The 19,314-nt window shown below is 35.1% G+C and overlaps 3 protein-coding genes and 2 pseudogenes across 3 annotated transcripts in view; 2 read left to right on the top strand and 3 right to left on the bottom strand.

The window, feature by feature from the left end:
• LOC124312357 (collagen alpha-1(I) chain-like) overlaps positions 1-19,314 on the bottom strand; it is a 1,404,094-nt gene that overhangs the window by 1,051,138 nt on the left and 333,642 nt on the right. The gene's annotated exons all lie outside the window — the stretch shown is intronic.
• On the bottom strand, positions 1,433-3,239 carry LOC124310717 (tetraspanin-2A-like). The gene is made up of 5 exons (XM_046774672.1): positions 3,102-3,239; positions 2,711-2,788; positions 2,439-2,636; positions 1,577-1,762; positions 1,433-1,489 (listed from the first exon to the last, which is right to left on the bottom strand). Exons 1-5 carry the CDS (start codon positions 3,237-3,239, stop codon positions 1,433-1,435), a joined length of 657 nt encoding a protein of 218 aa, XP_046630628.1.
• Positions 1,565-18,923, bottom strand: LOC124312292 (ERC protein 2-like). The gene is made up of 35 exons (XM_046776763.1): positions 18,840-18,923; positions 18,492-18,738; positions 18,358-18,411; positions 18,192-18,266; positions 18,066-18,134; positions 17,936-18,004; positions 17,810-17,878; positions 17,680-17,748; positions 17,550-17,618; positions 17,424-17,492; positions 17,294-17,362; positions 17,168-17,236; positions 17,038-17,106; positions 16,908-16,976; positions 16,778-16,846; positions 16,652-16,720; positions 16,523-16,591; positions 16,397-16,465; positions 16,267-16,335; positions 16,141-16,209; positions 16,011-16,079; positions 15,752-15,820; positions 15,626-15,694; positions 15,497-15,565; positions 15,371-15,439; positions 15,241-15,309; positions 15,116-15,184; positions 14,986-15,054; positions 14,856-14,924; positions 14,730-14,798; positions 14,502-14,606; positions 14,290-14,439; positions 13,703-14,208; positions 4,580-4,584; positions 1,565-1,578 (listed from the first exon to the last, which is right to left on the bottom strand). The coding sequence occupies exons 1-33, from the start codon at positions 18,852-18,854 to the stop codon at positions 13,730-13,732; spliced, it is 2,919 nt and encodes a 972-aa protein (XP_046632719.1). The 5' UTR covers positions 18,855-18,923; the 3' UTR covers positions 1,565-1,578; positions 4,580-4,584; positions 13,703-13,729.
• LOC124310718 lies at positions 4,715-7,543 on the top strand (annotated as a pseudogene).
• LOC124310720 lies at positions 8,756-11,701 on the top strand (annotated as a pseudogene).

The following is a 19,314-nucleotide window of genomic DNA, read 5'->3' on the forward strand; positions in this document are numbered from 1 at the left end:
CACAGCAGCGCATTGGGTTTTTCTCCGGGTGTGTATACATAATAAGTTTCCGTATCGCGGATCACGTCCGCGCCAGCTGGATTCCTGCGAGAGCTTGGCGCCACCACCTCCAGCCAAAGGGGAAAAAGAAATAGAGTCTAAACGGCCGCGTGCGCTCATCTAAATAAGGGAATCAGAACGACTGTACAGAGCAGCATAACCCATTCGTCTCATTCCAGTTTGTTGTTGTAATACAAGAGATGAGAGACGTGTGTTTGTGTATAGTCGGCGCAAGCTGATAGTATATATATGCACCGGAAAAAATCTCTTTGGGTGGTGGTGGTGATGTTCTTCTTTCTGATTCTTCTTTTTGCTTCGCTTATTTTTATTTTCCTTTCATCGTCAAACTCAAAAGAATAAAACTAGAACTGGCTGTATACAGGGTTGCATCAGGATCATATATCGTCGGATGTCTAGTCATTTTCCCTATTCTGATGGATGTATACTACACGTTTGACTATAGCTGTTTCGTATTTTATGTTACAGCTATCATCACGCTGCTACTTGGCTCTGAAGGTTATTTGTCGCGACAACAGACAGGTCTAACAAAAAGTAATCAGAATTAAATTTCCGATTTTTTTGTGTAAAAAAAAAAAAAAAAAAATTACACAAAAAAATCGGAAATTTAATTCTGATTACTTTTGTTAGAAGTTTTTTTCAAAAATATTGCATATAACCCCTGCTATTTAACAAAATCATCGGCGGGTAATCAGCTGTTCCACTAGCTTATGGGGAAACGGCTGAAAACTGCCACTCTACCTCATTGTGCTGCCAACTGGCGGGTGGCTTCCACTCCCCGGACTCCTATCCCTTCGACTCCCCCCTTAGAGGGATAGCAAACTGCTTTCTCCTCTATATTCCTCCCTGCTTTCAGTATCACATCAACGATCAACCACAAAGTTCTACAGTTGCTGGTCCCGTCGGCTAAATTTCTTTTTCGCCAAAGTCCTCCGCTGATGATGATTTATTTAATTAGACATAAACGCATGTACGCATTGGTGTCTATTTTGTTTTCACAGTTGTTTGGGTGTTTGGTGAGGACCCAATACAATTCTAGAATTGATATATAGCAGAAGCATCAGCAAGTGTTTCAATTTATCCATCTATCTGCGACCAACCGATATCATTTGAAAAACAGATATAAGATTTCATTTAATTGCTAAGTTGTATATCTTTCATTTTATTTTGAATTTCATCAAGAGAGAATAAAAGGATAAGACATAGTTGAATATAATAAAATGATCGTGACACGGTGATTACATATGAATTGAATTATGAATGACTTATTTTGAATTGATTTAATATATCACGTCCGTTACATCACTTTTCGTTTTATTATCGAGTCCTCACTGCTGTATAAGTGGACGATTTGTTGCTGTGGCCTTGCATCAATTTATCTTCGATTCTCACGTTCCGGCGAAGGATGCACAGCTGCAACTATGGCGAAAATCTATGCAAATTCCACACCAATAGAAATCATTTAAAAAAACAAAATGGACTGTATATATTTATACAAAATAGAGAAATATAAATATACCTGTAGGACGATGAGTAGAATGGCAATGCCACACATCCAACCGATGAGTGGCTCGACGTAATCAGAGAAAACGATACCGCAACCGTAAACGTGCATGTTCCCGGTGATTTGACTGCGACACTCGTGTGGAATTTCCATATGATTATCGGAATAATCTCGCCATCCGCTACCTTCGCAACATCCCAACTGTCAAATTGAAATCAATTTGATTCATTATTTCATAAATCGGTCATAAATGAATTCGATTTTTAAATATCACCTCTTCTTGCATAATTCGAACAATTCGAGCGTATCGAGCGTTGGTATCGGATTCAAACACCAAAAATGTGAACCTGTTTGTCACCCATGGCGTCAATTTGGATTTCTGGGTGTCGTGATCCAGCGAATAAGCCGCTCCGCCCAGTCCAATCAGCGCCGTCGCTCCCGTTGCCAAAGAAAACTTTTTATACTAAAAAAGAAATTTGAACAAATAATAACGATAAATAATTCAAATTTATCTTGATCATCATTTTCAGCACGTAGGTATCATTGATGTTTGAATTGGGATTACAACATCAACCAAATATGTACGTAGACGGTCATATATTTCAAAATGTCTTATCTCATTTTCATCCGAGTGACGGCATCACTCGGACAATCTGTTCATCCCGTATAACGACTAAGTTCAAACGGTATACCCAAAGTGATGTGTTAATAGTCTACTTGCTGCTAAGTCTATATTGATTCTATATCGATAAAAATGAAACATTGCCCATCATTACAATTAAAGGAATCCATCACCCCCATCAGCTAATAATGATGCAACAGTTCAATCGAAAATGCCCTGAGATGAGTAATATGCTAATGATTCCGAGTAATATACCAAAGTGAGTAGGAATGGATTCTCGTTGACGGTTGCCCAACATCCGAAGAAGGAAAGGAAAATGGTCAAACTGGACGACGCCATCAAAATGTAGGGACCCGTCCAAAAGAAATACGCTTCCATTTCGTAGATGTAATGTTTCAATGTCCATTCGGCGAAGATGTAAATGGCCATGGCCAACACAACGATGCCCAGTACCTTAGTCAATAAATATTTTTTTTTTTTTTTTATAATTAATTAATAAATAATTGAATTTTAAAAATTTATATTACCAAGGAGACAACATTGAAGACGCACAAAAAATATTTCGATGACGTGGTCCATTTGTTCCTCTTGTCCACTACGGTGCTCTTGTAAGGCATTTAAAAAAAATAAAAATTTTAATGTTTTCCCAACGACAATCAAATGACAAATGAATTGACTAGCTACAGAAAAAGACATTGATCCCTCTCGTGGGCAGAGGATTAAATATCACCTGCACTTTACCTGTCAGCGGGAGTGGCACGTCATCAGACACGTCCACACAAAGACACAATGAAGCGACACTCTATTTACGCAAAGTAAATCAATTTAGCGGCTATTATACTGGTCAATTGGAATTCTAATCTATTTTGAATACGAAAAAAGTTGAGCAATATAAAAGATCGGATGACGATGACTTACCATATGGATCCGATCCTTCAAGTCATCACAGCCACCATCATGATCATCCGCAACGCCAGTTATCTCGACACCGGATATTACGGATGTTGACTCAATAATTCCGTCAGCAAATTCAACGAGACTTACATCTTCGTTCATCCTTCTCACATTGCTCACAGTCTGATATTAGGCATTTAATTAATTGTTTTAAAACAAAATAAGTTCCGTTTAATAATAGACTCGGATGCTGATGTCGTCACTGACGATCTTTTACTTCCAACTTTTGATTCCAACTTTTGATTTGAACAAGGAAAAATGAACCAATTTCATTTGCCATTCAAACCCCTCATCCTGACGTCAAACTTTATCTGTCTAGAAAAATTTATGATCATTGGATTGAGGTTTTTCTATTTTTGAAATATCCGCAACTGAAATTGTGTAATCATTTAAAAAAAAAGGTTTTCTCTTCCGAGTACAAAGGAAGTGAAAATGAAATTTGGACTTGGGATAAACATCGCGGATTGGCCATTTCTCGTGCCAAAATGGATCAAACCAAAGGCGTTTATTGGTGTGACGCAATTCTTGACGGAAGGACAACAACTCGTTACTTCCGCATTTTTGTCACGCCCAACAACGAGGATCACAGTCGATTGGATTCACGTCGACCTCACATCAAAAATGCAGTCGAATATTTGATTTTCCCGTCTGGAAGTTCGTTCATTTTAAAATTTCGAATCGGGATCGACGAGTCGCAAAATTACAACATCACATGGATGGTGCCCAAACAAGTTCAAAATCAAAATTATTCCGTCATCTGGGAAACGTCTGCAAGGAGTCAACGTTCGGCGAGTCTCGGCGTCTCCGACATTCGATTTCATTACACGGTAAATTACACCTGTCATCGTAGTGATGCCCATCATTTGTTCGCTAATTAATACGTTTTCGTCTGTGGTACGAAAAAAGACATTCCCATTTTTTAAATTAGAGTAGGGTTTTTATTTTCTATCGCTAGATGGATCTGTATTCAATTTTCATTTTCTATCGCTAGATGGATCTGCATTCAATTGCTCTTTTCATAATATTCAAACACATTTTCTGCTATGACTTTTTAGTTTGTCTCTGTTATTAATTAGATACAGTTGAATGAAATGAATTGTAAACTATTTGAAACGCTACAGATGCACAGAATTTGCTTTTGCCCATCGATCGATCTTTCATATTCAACGAGACACAAAGGGCAGTCCTGCCATGTCGTCCAACTCATCCAGATGTGGTGGTTTCGTTACAAATAGAAGGAACAACCAGCCGTGGTAAAGAGAACATTGTATGTACCTACACACTTATGAATCTATAATTTTCACTTTTGAGTGCTGATGTGTACCATTTACATATCCCGATTCTGTTACCCAGACACTGTACCCACTACAAGATGACAGAGGCAGAAGCGGTGATTGGCTGTACAGTAAATTTCAAGGTTTCCAAACGAGGAAGAATGCAAGCAGGGCCAGTGCTGGCGGAAAGTACCTGTGCAGGGGCACCAGGTTTGGGCAGGAAAACAATCATTTCATTGACATCACAGTGGCAGGTCTGTAACAAGTTTATCAACTTCAACGGTAGACAACACCAAGCATTAAATGGTATATTACAAATTTTCATATATCAAACTCTATGTGATTGGTGATCCTAGTAATTACGCTGCAGTTGTGAACGGCGACGACGTAACTCTCAGATGCGATACCCATCAAGGTTATTCCTCCATAACTTGGCACCCTCCAACAGGTCCAAGCCAAACAATTGAAATCGATTCTCAACAAATTCCTGCAGGTATGAATTTATTATTGGTGACTGGATATTTAATTCAATAAACAAGACTTTTGTATATATTTACAAGGGATTTCAAACGCTCTTCAAACACCAACTAAAGCACAAAGATTACAGCCAGGAGTGTACACCACTGAACTGAGATGGGGAAGTATCAGCAAATCGGCCACTGGCTTTTATGAGTGTCGATACAAGGACAGCCTGAGACGTAGTGTAGCCGAACAATTTTATCAGATGATTGTGCAAGAAGCCCAGGCTCCTCGCTTAAAATCTAAACTGAGCAAGAAGAAGCAGAAGAAAACAATTGTCGAGATCAAAGAAGGTAAAGATGCCAGTCTCGAGTGTCACTTGGAGGAAGGCGCTCCTACACCCACCGTTTCCTGGTTTAAGGTATCGAACTAAGAATTTACATTTTAATTGAGATTCAAATTTAAAAACTAAATGAATTTATATTAACAGAATGACGTTCTCATTGATAAACTGACGCCGGAAAATGGGTTGGCATTCAACGAGTCGAAAATCAATGGGACACTCCGTTTTTATTTGCACTTTGCTCATGTGGATTCGACACAAGAGGGCGAATACACCTGCCATTTCGAGAACTGACTGGGTTCCAACAACCAGGCATTTCGAATTTATATCGATGACAACGGTGGCTTCAACGGAGCTAGAATTGCCATCATTGTGGTTCTCATTATCATTCTTATTCTCCTCGTGTTGGTAGCCAGGATTTTCTACGTCCGTTTCTCGGTAGCTAATCCAACACATTTTATCTTTAAAACATTTAATTCAACTTTTGTTTTTGGGTACGGAATTGACAGGGTCATAAAACTCACAAGCTGGAAACCCTAAAGGATCAACCGCAAATTGCCTTTGGATGGCCAATCTGAGCTGTTGCCCTACGACAAAACCTGGGAATTTCCTAGAGAACGTCTCAAAATTGGCAAGTTTTTAAAATTACATTTCAAATTCAATATACAGTTAGTTTAATGATTAAATTTGATTGCAATAGGTAAACAATTGGGAGCGGGTTGTTTTGGAAGAGTTTTGAAAGGACAAGCGGAAGGAATCATTCTAGGTGAAGAGTCTAAAACTGAAACTGTGGCCGTCAAAATGGTCCGCTCCTATGCCGATTTGAACGCACTGGCCATTCTCGTATTTGAGCTCAAGATCCTCATTCATCTCGGCTCGCATTTGAACATTGTCAACTTGTTAGGAGCTTGCACCGACTTTTCCACTGGTTTGCATATTTCATTTTCTTTGCTCGTCATTAATTTGTTTAATACAAATTTGGTTTGTCTAGGCGATTTCCTTGTTATCGTCGAGTATTGCCATTTCGGCAATCTGCTCAATCATTTGCTGGCCAATCGACACTGTTACAAAGACCAAGTCGATGAAAATGGAGAACTGAAATCATTGAATCCTTTCCTTCAAAATTGGATCAGGTATTTCATTCTTTCATTTATAATTTAATTGTAATTCATTTGAAACTTGCATGATTTTAGTTGTGGCGAATCCGATTACCTGCACATGGGTACTCCTGCTTTCGCACTTGCTCCAATTCCAGTCAAATCAGAACGGAAACGAAGTCGAAAAGAAACGACGGATTATCTAACCATGTTGTTAACCAATCGTGGTGAGTTTATTATTTTAAAAATGATTTATTTATTTTACTATTTTTAAAAAATGTATTTTTCAGGTTCTGTATCGTTCACACGGGCACCACCAGGACAATCAAACGATGAAGATGGTTCCGATGTCCCGGCCAATCAATCGTTTTCCACTTGCGATTTGATCTGTTGGTCATTCCAAGTCGCTCGAGGCATGGACTACCTCTCAGGCAGAAATGTTAGTTAATCATTTTTATCTCATCACAGAGATATGACTTCATTCATTTCATTTCTGTAGGTGGTTCATTGAGATTTGGCAGCCCGCAATGTTTTGCTGGCAGTCAACGGCGTTGTTAAAATTGCTGATTTCGGGTTGTCACGCAAAGTCTACCAGGACAGGACAGCAATTACAAAAAGAAGGGAGAAGTAAGTGACTGATGTACAGTTTTCTGTTGGTTTAATTAATCTCTTTTTAATTCGATGGTTATAGGGAATGCTTCCGGTCAAATGGATGGCTCTTGAATCTCTGACGGATCGGATTTTCTCCAGCCAATCGGATGTTGGGCTTTTGGTATCACCGTGTGGGAGATGTTCTCGCTAGGCAAAACTCCTTATCCAGGTAATCATTTTATTGGCTGAATTTAAAATGTTGAATAATATAATTTGATTTTTTGTGACATATTTTTAGATATGGAAGATATCGGTGGATTGATTCAACATTTGGAATGTGGAGGTCGGATGGTAATCCCTCGTAGTTGTCCCAATGGCGTGGCTCAAATCATTTCAAGGTGCTGGAAAGCTGATCCCAATGTTCGACCGACATTCGCCAATCTGGAGCACATGCTGGGCATTGGATGGCATTGGATGGAAGAATCGGTGAGGACCAACGACGTCGATTTGAACGATCCTTATAGCCCTCGCAACGCAGAAAGATTTGGTAGTCTCGTCGACGAGTTCATGTCTCTCGAAACGTCTACTAATCAACAACAGTCAGCTAGAGCTGCATACGTCAACGTCCAGCAGGAGGTTTGAGGGCATTTAACAAAGTAGGTTTGGCTTATTTTTATTCTCCAATGATGCGACTTGTGTGAGCTTTTCTTTTTTTAAATGAATTCCAATTTGAAGCGAATTTGATTTGAGGAAAAAATACAGAAAATTTCAAGGGATAATCAAATTTTATGTTTAGATGTAAATAAGTTCAGCTATTAGAACACATTTTCATTCTTCCCCTGGATATTTAGATAGAAGATTATTTCTGGTTTAGATCGCCATAGAATAAGAACAACGATCTTTTGATATCTGATAAGACATAACCTGTGTATCAAGGATAACAATGCGAATTCCATACGTCAAAGGTCAACTCCGATGAGGAGTTCAACACAAAATGTGTTTTGTCTTTGATTTCAGTTCAACAGACATTTACTAACCTACGACAGTAGTTTTTTTTTGTCATACGCGGGTTATTACGCCGTGACCAACCGACACGTATGTCTTCAATTTGAATTTCTAAGTCCCGGGTAACGATAAACTGCAATAATCTGTGTCGAACAAATAGCCCCAAATTTTTAAACGATGTGACTGAGATGCGATGTTGTTGTCGAGATTTCTCAACGCTCACGACCTTTTCCATCATTGGATGTTTAGGTTATTTTTCAGCAGAAAATAAAGTTTTTCTTTATGAATTTGAATTTGGGGTGCAGATGATCATTCCAGCCGGAATAATTTTGCGGGTTGATATCCAGACGACTAATAAGGCTAATAATGTGTATTCGAGTTTATTTTTAATTTAAGTAGCTAGGGTACGGCTATAATCAACATGTTTGATGTTATTGGTTCGTTTAAAAGAATCAGGAACTTTTTTTTTTATATCCCGGATGGAGATGCATTTTCTCATAACCTCGCACAGAATATCAAATGACACATCTGCTGTTTTGTCGTCCACTAAAGTCCAAGGAGATATCAGCAAACACATTGGACTCTGGAAAACCCGCAAGGTTAAATTTAGTTTGCATTCAGTTCCTTTCAAACATTCGTAAGAGTAGAATCAACTACAATATACTGGTAGATATTAGTAATAAAGTCTAAATTGTCAGAATTAATTGTATTTGTGTTTTCATTCATATTTTCATCATCTGATAAAAGGTAATTACTTGAAATTTTTATGCAACTGATTTTTTAATAATTTTATTCTTTCAATTGCTTCGATTAAAACACGAATTCCGCAAAAGATAAAATTGACTGAAAATGACAAAGTTTTCAATCAAATGTATACTCCTCATCTTTTTTACTTTTACCATTTGCTGTAATTGCTAATCGAAAAATCCCGTCACTTCTTCTTGGGCCAAATTGCAAATCTCACCGTCGGATACGTTGAGTTCAATGGAATATGGAAATTTTCTTATTGAAATTTACGAACACGCCAATAATCACAAGGCAACGACAACTGCCAGTCAGAAAAAATATTTTTATTCTCCTCTGGCGCTACTGGATCACAAAAGCGCCGAAAGTTCATACAACAACGTGACCAAACGGTCGGAGATGAGATTCCGTGTGGAAATGTGGAACGACAAGGTTCAAAATGAAGTTGTCAAATATTTGAACGAAATTGTCGGTCAAGAAATCAAATCAAATCAAGTGAGAGTTATTCCGTTGGAGAAGGTCATTCTCACAAGCAACGTCCCCACGGAAGATTATTCACCAGGGTGGACGAATTATGACAAGAGCAAAATCCTGCGATTTTCTCTGTCGTGTTTTGACCAGAAAGTCTGCGACGAAATGGCAAATGAAATGCGATTGAATCCAAAACAATTTGACCATTTCAAACTTCTGTACAGTTTGTCGTCCCAGTCGTGGCAAACCAAACAGACGACCATCAGCATCGACAGCGTCACTTCCGGTTCAATGGTCTCGAAACTTTTACAGAAATTTGGAAACAAAAATCAAATTTTTCTAACGGACAATGACGAGAAGAAAATGTTGACGGAATCGGTCACCAACATCCGGATGGAAACGTTTGATGACTCCGAGGTCGCGTCACCAGACACGGAGACTCAAATTGTGAATATTTTAAAAGATTTGCTAATCACGTCGAGGACGACAATCAAAGAACAAAGCGACAAAATGTGGAACTCGGTTTTCTGGAACGAGGACAATTACCGGCCGGATAAGACGACGACAAATTTGAATGAAATCATCGACAAATTGGACACGGAAACCCAAAAGAAGTTGGTCGATTTTTTCCAAAAAGCGGAGAGGCAATATCAAAGCAAAATGAGAAAAGAATCCAACACAATTACGACGGAAACAGTTGGACTGACGTGGACAGAATCAGTTCAACAATTTCAGGAAAATTGACAAAGGATTCCGATAGTTCCAGTCGAGTCGATAGTTTAAAGGAAGAAGTGGAAAAATTGTTACAAGAAAGTAGAAACCACGTCCAATGGGATGGTGAGAAATTCGTTCCCAAACCCATGCAACTCGGCAGAATCAATTTGGGTAAATTTCGCGACTCTCAATCGTTTCAGGATCACAAAGTTCACGTCCGTTATACAAACGCCGAACTGTCGGCACCCATCAAATTTATGGAACACGTAGAATTGACCGTCACTGATGAATGGAATAATTTGAAGGAACAACTCAAAGGTTTAATCCAATTTAGGGATTAACAAAATATTTGATTAACTTATATTTTTAACAAATAATTTTAATTTAATCGCAGCGACTGCAGAGCTCTTAAACAAAACAAGTGGAGAACTGAGTAGTGTGAAATCGGATTTAACTAACACATGAATCGATTTAGCAGCAGCTGTGATGAAGTTGGGGGAAATGAATAACGAACTGATTAAAGTGAAAAGGGACTTTACTATTAAATTAGAAGGTAATTTTAATTTAACTCAAGAATTCCATAAAGTAATTGTTATTAAATTGCAGCCACTTCAGAAATTTGAAACACAACCGTAAAGAGAGATTTAACCCATACGACGAATGCATTAGAAAGTTTTCTTTGATTCATTAAAGAATTTGTAAAAAATGATTTGAGTAAAAGCTTTTAATTACACACAGGTACTGAACAGCAGGAGTTGAACCTAACAAAATTTGAATTGGATAAACAAAGTTGAATTTAAGTAAAAATGTTGACGATTTATCAAAATTAATTCTGAACCAATTAACAATTTATTTTAATAAAATTAGAGACTGAAAATGGATTGGCAAAATTGAAAATCAGATTTGGAAATTTGTCAATTGAACTCAAAAGTAAAGCTAAAATTGAATTTTTTTCAAATTTAACTCTGAATTAAATGGTTTTTATTTTTTATTCAACGAATCAGTAATTTCAATTAGTTTGGAAACTACAATCGCAAATTTGAACGCAACGAGAACGGAACTGATGAACGCGAAGTCGGACGTTGCGGATTTGAAAACGAAATTAAACGGTGAATGTTTAAAATTTCGTTTTGATATGGTAAAAATCTAAAATTAATTTTATTTTTTAACAGCCAGGACGAGGGAAATCGTTGACATTGGTCAAATGCCAACTTCATGTTCTGATCTGCAGCGAATGGGACACAAATTGAGCGGATTATTTTCCGTCAAAGGATCGAAAAAGATGGAAATGGTTTTCTGCGATTTTTATCCAAATCAAAATGGTATCAACGTGTTTTAAATTTTACTCTTTAAACTGGTGGTCTAATTATTTTTTATTTGACAGACAAACAAAAATGGATTGGCTACACTGATGTTAAATCGGCGCCCGTCCATTTCTACGTCCAGCGCAATTCTCCATTCGACATATTTGGAACTCCAATTCCGTTCGATTTGGCGCGGGTGAACGATGGCAACGCCATGGATTTGACGTAAGGGAAATTCACGGCACCGCGATCGGGAATTTATTTCTTCTCCTTCACGGGACTGGCGCACTTTCCAGCTTCATCATCTAAAGTTTATTTAGGAGTTGTTCTATATTTGAACGGGGTTGAAATCGGGTCGGGTTGGGTTGAAGAGGCAAACACCGTCGCTGGTCAAAGGAGTCCGTTGACCGTCCAGTCGACGATGAACATGAAAAAAGGCGATCAAGTTTGGATTACTATTGATGGCATTTCACCAGGGGCGTTTTTGCATGACTACGCCATTTACCGCCGGACTCATTTCACGGGTTTCATTTTGGAGGAAGAAATTGCGGCGACACTTTGAGAATTTTGTTTTGATTATTTAAAAACGATCGTAAAAAACTAAACGGAAAATGAATTTTTATTGTGTAAAAAATATGAGGGAATATACAAAACATAGTCGAATCCAAAGTAGTTAAGGGGTGGGTATTTTTTGATTAAAATTTAACTGTGGTTGTAAACGGACAATACACAATAAAATATTCAAGCCATAATCTTTTAAAATGTAGACGTGAGAAGAAAAAAAAAACAGAAATCGATTGTCAGATTTGCAAAATGCGTCAGGCTAGAAAATCCATTTGAGCGCGTTGAACTAATTCAAGGTAATTCATTTAAGGGAAGACATTTTTCAAAAAAACTTTTGACTGTTATATTCCTTCTAGCATTTCTTACGGTGGTGAACCGCTCCGATCCCGGATGGTACTACAACTCACTCACTGGACAAATCTCTGCATTGCCTGTGAAGTATCGCCAGATAATCAAAGTAAGTTTATTGTCACCTATTTTCTAAATTGATAAGAATTGAGAGCAATTTCAAACGTTATTGTAAGTACATTAAGAGCTAAACATTTCCCACTGGAAAATGAACTTTGATCTAATAGTTAAAGTGTCAATCCCTCCAACCCATTTTCGATTTCAAAATTATTTTTATTTTTAAATAGTTCCATGATAAGTATTGAGTATAAAGCTATGTCGACTGTGTACGTATAGGGCTCTTTCGGATCTGTTTTCTTTAGCCGTTTTATCTGGCAACGCAGCATGGCTCTAGACTATTTTAGCGCGAGAACGGGGAGAACGAGAAGAAATTTTCGCCTTTGCTCTAGTAGGCGATATTTACCCTTCCTCTAAAAATGAAACAAAGGAGAAATCGCGACAACACCGCGCTGTGGGATAGAAGGGTGGAAATGGGCAAAAATGACAAATCTCATTTTCAATTTGAAATTCATTATATTAAATGAAGCTCAAAAAAATTGAAAATGACAAATGTCATAGAGCTAACAAAGCTCTTTATTTTGCACTTTTTAGCGTCTTTATAGGGTTATTTTTTCCCTATTTAGAGAGCGACAAAGTAGCCACATTTTAATACGCTTCTACAGCGTGTTTCCAAACTTTTACATCCATTTGTAGATGCCCTCCCCCTAAATATAAAAATCTGAAAACAATTCAGGAAGTAGCCAACCATTATGGCTACTTAAAAAAAAAAATTTAAATACTCTCCGTGAAAAACCTGATTTTTGGGAACGCGGCGAAAATCGGCTTTTTACATAAGCTTCTCTCGCGCGTTTCCAAACTTCTGGTAGGTACTGTATATAGTTTTTTATTGTTTTACTCACGTAAATAGCTGGACCGAGATTATAGAAGAGTATACAGATGATTTCAGTCTAAGTGTTTTATGATGGGGTTATTAAACTATCACGATAATAAATCCACTAAAATCACTTTAGCCCAACACAAAAAACTCGACACAGCAAAGATAAAATTTTATGACTAGATTAAAGTTTTTCATTTTTGTAAATTGAAGGTGAAAAAACAGGAAGGAATGGTAGACAATTTTTTTTTTAAATCCGCCCCCCCCCCCCCAATCAGAGAAAATGGCAGACTGGCATTGAAACATTTCACCAAAATGTCATGAAAATAAAAGCGAAATTAAGACATTTGCTATTCAATGAAAATTTAAATGTAATCTCATTTGAAAAAAAAAATTATTAAATTTTGTAGTGTTGATTGTGACTGTTAGATGTCGTCGTCTACTTGGGCGCAGATTTTTTAAAAATGTCTTCTCTGAAATGAATTACGATTTTATTTTATTTTTATTTCTTTGATTTTTCTGATTCGCATTTTGAAAATCTGACAATCAATTTCAGTTTTTTGCTTCTCACGTATGAATTTTTAAAGATAAAGACAAAAAAATTTTATTTTGTATTCCTTAGGTCAGTTTACATTCACAGTTCTTCAAATGATACCCACTACTTAACTACTTTGGGGTCGATTATATTTTATACCATTACTCCATGTATTTGACACAATATTTATTTTTATCAAAATAAAATCCTCAAAGTGAGGCCACAATTTCCTCCTCTAACATCCAACCCGTAAAATGGGTGTGGTGGCTAGTGCTGTCATACAAATTAACCCCTGATGACATGAGATTAATTGCCACCCAAACTTGATCGCCTTTTTTCAATTTCAGCGTCGAATGGACGAGCAACGGACTTCTTTGACCAGCGACGGTGTTTGCCTCTTCAACCCAACCCCTCCCTATTCCACCCCCGTTCAAATAAAGTGTAACTTCCAAATTAACACGAAATGATGAATCTGGAAAACTCGCCAGTCCCGTGAATGAGAAAAAATAAATTCCCGGTCGCGGTGCCGTGAATTTCCCCGTATTCAAATCCATGGCATTTCCTTCGTTCACTTGCGCAAATTCGAACCGAATTGGAGTTCCAGTTGTGATGAAATTTGTACTCCGCTTGGCGTAGAAATGGACGGGCGCTGATTTGACGTCAGCGTATCCGATCCATTTCTCTGTGTCTGTTAAAAAAATTAAAGAACTAGAGGATAAATCACCTTTTAAATAAAAACATTTTGGGCCTATTATGGGCCTACACCTACCGTTTTTATTTGGATTAAAATTGCAGTAAATCATTTCCATCTGTTTTGATCCTTTGACAGAAAAGAATCCGCTCAGTTTATGTCCCATTCGCTGAAGATCTTTACATGATGTTGGTAATTGATTAATATCAACGATTTCACTCGTCCTAGCTGTTTGAATTTTAATTGATTTTATACTTCTCGTATTAAAACAAACTTTTTATTTATTTTACCATTTAATTTTATTGTCAAATCTGCAACGTCAGATTTTGTGCTGATCAATTCCGTCATCGTTGAAGTCAAATTTCTTGTTGCAGTTCCCAAATTGGTGGAAGTTTCTGAATTTAATTTTATCATTAACAAAATAAAAATGAAAAATTTCTATTATTGTTCTTAAATAATTAAATATTTGATAGAATAATAAACCTTAGTAATTTATTAATTTAATTCAATATAAATACTTAGCAATTCCGTATTTGTTTGATCTAGTTTTGATTGGTCAGCCTTTTTCGCCAAATCATCTTTGGTTGCTGCAAATTAGATAGAATACTAAACCATATAAATTTAATTTAATTCATTTTAAATACTTAGCAATTCCGCGTTTGTTTTAACTAATTCTGATTGGTCAGCCTTTTTCGCCAAATTATCTTTAGTTGCTGCAAATAATTTTATTGAATTATTTCATGCCTTGATTTGTTATTCTATTAATTTAAATACTTTGCAGTTCCGTGTTTGTTTTAATTAATTCTGATTGGTTGGCCTTTTTCGCCAAATCATCTTTAGTTGCTGCAAATAATTTTATTGAATTATTTCATGCCTTGATTTGTTATTATATTAATTTAAATACTTTGCAGTTCCGTGTTTGTTTTAATTAATTCTGATTGGTTGGCCTTTTTCGCCAAATCATCTTTAGTTGCTGCAAATTTGTAGAATACTAAACCATATTAATTTAATTTAATTCATTTTAAATACTTAGCAATTCCGCGTTTGTTTTAACTAATTCTGATTGGTCAGCTTTTTTCGCCAAATTATCTTTAGTTGCTGCAAATAATTTAATTTAATTATTTCATGTCTTGATTTGTTATTGTATTAATTTAAATACTTTGCAGTTCCGTGTTTGTTTTAATTAATTCTGATTGGTTGGCCTTTTTCGCCAAATCATCTTTGGTTGCTGCAAATTTTATAGAATACTAAACCATTTAAATTTAATTTAATTCATTTTAAATACTTAGCAATTCCGCGTTTGTTTTAACTAATTCTGATTGGTCAGCTTTCTTCGCCAAATTATCTTTAGTTGCTGCAAATAATTTATTGAATTATTTCATGCCTTGATTTGTTATTGTATTAATTTAAATACTTTGCAGTTCCGTGTTTGTTTTAATTAATTCTGATTGGTTGGCCTTTTTCGCCAAATCATCTTTGGTTGCTGCAAATTTGATAGAATACTAAACCATATAAATTTAATTTAATTCATTTTAAATACTTAGCAATTCCGCGTTTGTTTTAACTAATTCTGATTGGTCAGCCTTTTTCGCCAAATCATCTTTAGTTGCTGCAAATAATTTATTGAATTATTTCATGCCTTGATTTGTTATTATATTAATTTAAATACTTTGCAGTTCCGTGTTTGTTTTGATTAATTCTGATTGGTCAGCTTTTTTCACCAAATCATCTTTAGTTGCTGCAAATAATTTTATTGAATTATTTCATGCCTTGATTTGTTATTGTATTAATTTAAATACTTTGCAGTTCCGTGTTTGTTTTAATTAATTCTGATTGGTTGGCCTTTTTTGCCAAATCATCTTTAGTTGCTGCAAATTTTTTTATTGAATTATTTCCTGCCTTGATTTGTTATTGTATTAATTTAAATACTTTGCAGTTCCGTGTTTGTTTTAATTAATTCTGATTGGTTGGCCTTTTTTGCCAAATCATCTTTAGTTGCTGCAAATTTGATAGAATACTAAACCATATAAATTTAATTCAATTCATTTTAAATACTTAGCAATTCCGCGTTTGTTTTAACTAATTCTGATTGGTCAGCCTTTTTTGCCAAATTATCTTTAGTTGCTGCAAATAATTTTATTGAATTATTTCATGCCTTGATTTGTTATTGTATCAATTTAAATACCTTGCAGTTCCGTGTTTGTTTTAATTAATTCTGATTGGTTTGCCTTTTTTGCCAAATCATCTTTAGTTGCTGCAAATTTGATAAAATACTAAACCATATAAATTTAATTTAATTCATTTTAAATACTTAGCAATTCCGCGTTTGTTTTAACTAATTCTGATTGGTCAGCTTTCTTCGCCAAATTATCTTTAGTTGCTGCAAATAATTTATTGAATTATTTCATGCCTTGATTTGTTATTGTATTAATTTAAATACTTTGCAGTTCCGTGTTTGTTTTAATTAATTCTGATTGGTTGGCCTTTTTCGCCAAATCATCTTTGGTTGCTGCAAATTTGATAGAATACTAAACCATATTAATTTAATTTAATTCATTTTAAATACTTAGCAATTCCGCGTTTGTTTTAACTAATTCTGATTGGTCAGCCTTTTTCGCCAAATCATCTTTAGTTGCTGCAAATAATTTTATTGAATTATTTCATGCCTTGATTTGTTATTATATTAATTTAAATACTTTGCAGTTCCGTGTTTGTTTTGATTAATTCTGATTGGTCAGCCTTTTTCACCAAATCATCTTTAGTTGCTGCAAATAATTTTATTGAATTATTTCATGCCTTGATTTGTTATTGTATTAATTTAAATACTTTGCAGTTCCGTGTTTGTTTTAATTAATTCTGATTGGTTGGCCTTTTTCGCCAAATCATCTTTAGTTGCTGCAAATTTTTTTATTGAATTATTTCCTGCCTTGATTTGTTATTGTATTAATTTAAATACTTTGCAGTTCCGTGTTTGTTTTAATTAATTCTGATTGGTTGGCCTTTTTTGCCAAATCATCTTTAGTTGCTGCAAATTTGATAGAATACTAAACCATATAAATTTAATTCAATTCATTTTAAATACTTAGCAATTCCGCGTTTGTTTTAACTAATTCTGAATGGTCAGCCTTTTTCGCCAAATTATCTTTAGTTGCTGCAAATAATTTTATTGAATTATTTCATGCCTTGATTTGTTATTGTATCAATTTAAATACCTTGCAGTTCCGTGTTTGTTTTAATTAATTCTGATTGGTTTGCCTTTTTTGCCAAATCATCTTTAGTTGCTGCAAATTTGATAAAATACTAAACCATATAAATTTAATTTAATTCATTTTAAATACTTAGCAATTCCGCGTTTGTTTTAACTAATTCTGATTGGTCAGCTTTTTTCGCCAAATTATCTTTAGTTGCTGCAAATAATTTAATTTAATTATTTCATGTCTTGATTTGTTATTGTATTAATTTAAATACTTTGCAGTTCCGTGTTTGTTTTAATTAATTCTGATTGGTTGGCCTTTTTCACCAAATCATCTTTAGTTGCTGCAAATAATTTTATTGAATTATTTCATGCCTTGATTTGTTATTGTATTAATTTAAATACTTTGCAGTTCCGTGTTTGTTTTAATTAATTCTGATTGGTTGGCCTTTTTCGCCAAATCATCTTTAGTTGCTGCAAATTTGATAGAATACTAAACCATATAAATTTAATTCAATTCATTTTAAATACTTAGCAATTCCGCGTTTGTTTTAATTAATTCTGATTGGTCAGCCTTTTTCGCCAAATCATCTTTAGTTGCTGCAAATAATTTTATTGAATTATGTCACGCATTAATTTGTTATTGGATTAATTTAAATACTTTGCAGTTCCGTGTGTGTTTTAATTAATTCTGATTGGTTGGCCTTTTTCGCCAAATCATCTTTAGTTCCTGCAAATTTGATAGAATACTAAACCATATTAATTTAATTTAATTCATTTTAAATACTTAGCAATTCCGCGTTCGTTTTAACTAATTCTGATTGGTCAGCCTTTTTCGCCGAATCATCTTTAGTTTCTTTGGCTATAAATAATTTGATAGGATTATTTTCTTGTATATTATCTTGTTTTTCATCTTATTCAATAAAATTGGTTATTTTATTTTGGTTACTTACTGTTTAGTTCGTCTTTCAAATCTATAACATTTTTTTCCAATTTTGCAGTTATGTCTGAAACATTTAAGACAACAATATTTAGACTCTCTGACTCCACCTTTTAATAAATTCTAATTCATATTTTGTCTTAATACCTTTTAGTTGTTTTGCTAAATTTGCTGTGATGGCTTCAAGTTTTTTCATTTTTACAAATAAAGCTCCTTGAAAAGGAAAACTTCTTTCTAATAATTCGCCATCATTTCTTCCTAATATGGTTCCGTCATAGTTTTGATGGTTATGGGATTGAGTGTCGAAAGTAGAAATATAGGGAATGTAATATGGACTATGAATGGATAATTGGCCATAGGCAACGCAGTGCCAAATCCAAATAATGGTAATCAACTAGGAAAAGTTTGGTTTGAAAATAGAAAAAGTTAAAACCATATTCGATCATTTATTTTCAAACTAAAATTTTAAGAGTAAGTATTGAATTCAAATCTTACCGATGTTTTTGTCATATTTTCATTTATTTCCCTTGATAATCAAACTGCATTTGCAGATCCCAATGGTCCAAAAGTCTTGCTGATACTGATACCATTCCATAAAGAAAGTCAACCTTTTTATACTGCACGTCTCAATCGTCTAATGTTGTTTGCATTTAGCAACGTTCTTACAATGTTTTATTCCATATTAAGCCGCTTTATATAAGTTTTGAGTTGTCATCGAAACATTCTCCACCTTTTACATCCTTTATCCATTTTATAGTGCTTGCCTTTTTTTGGTAACGTTTTCTTGCCACTTTGCCAGCACAACATAAGGTTTTTTATGTTTTATTTCATATTGAGCTTTGGTTTATTCGTTATTTGTTGTTTATTTCGTTATTCAATATTCCGCTTTGTTCTTTGCAAGGACACTTTCGTTGCTGCCCGCCTTTAGCTCGATGCCTTGAATCAATGGACAACAGATGATCGTTATTGA

The sequence above is a fragment of the Daphnia pulicaria genome, chromosome 8, assembly GCF_021234035.1.
Source record: "Daphnia pulicaria isolate SC F1-1A chromosome 8, SC_F0-13Bv2, whole genome shotgun sequence".
NCBI classification, from domain to species: Eukaryota; Metazoa; Arthropoda; class Branchiopoda; order Diplostraca; family Daphniidae; genus Daphnia; species Daphnia pulicaria.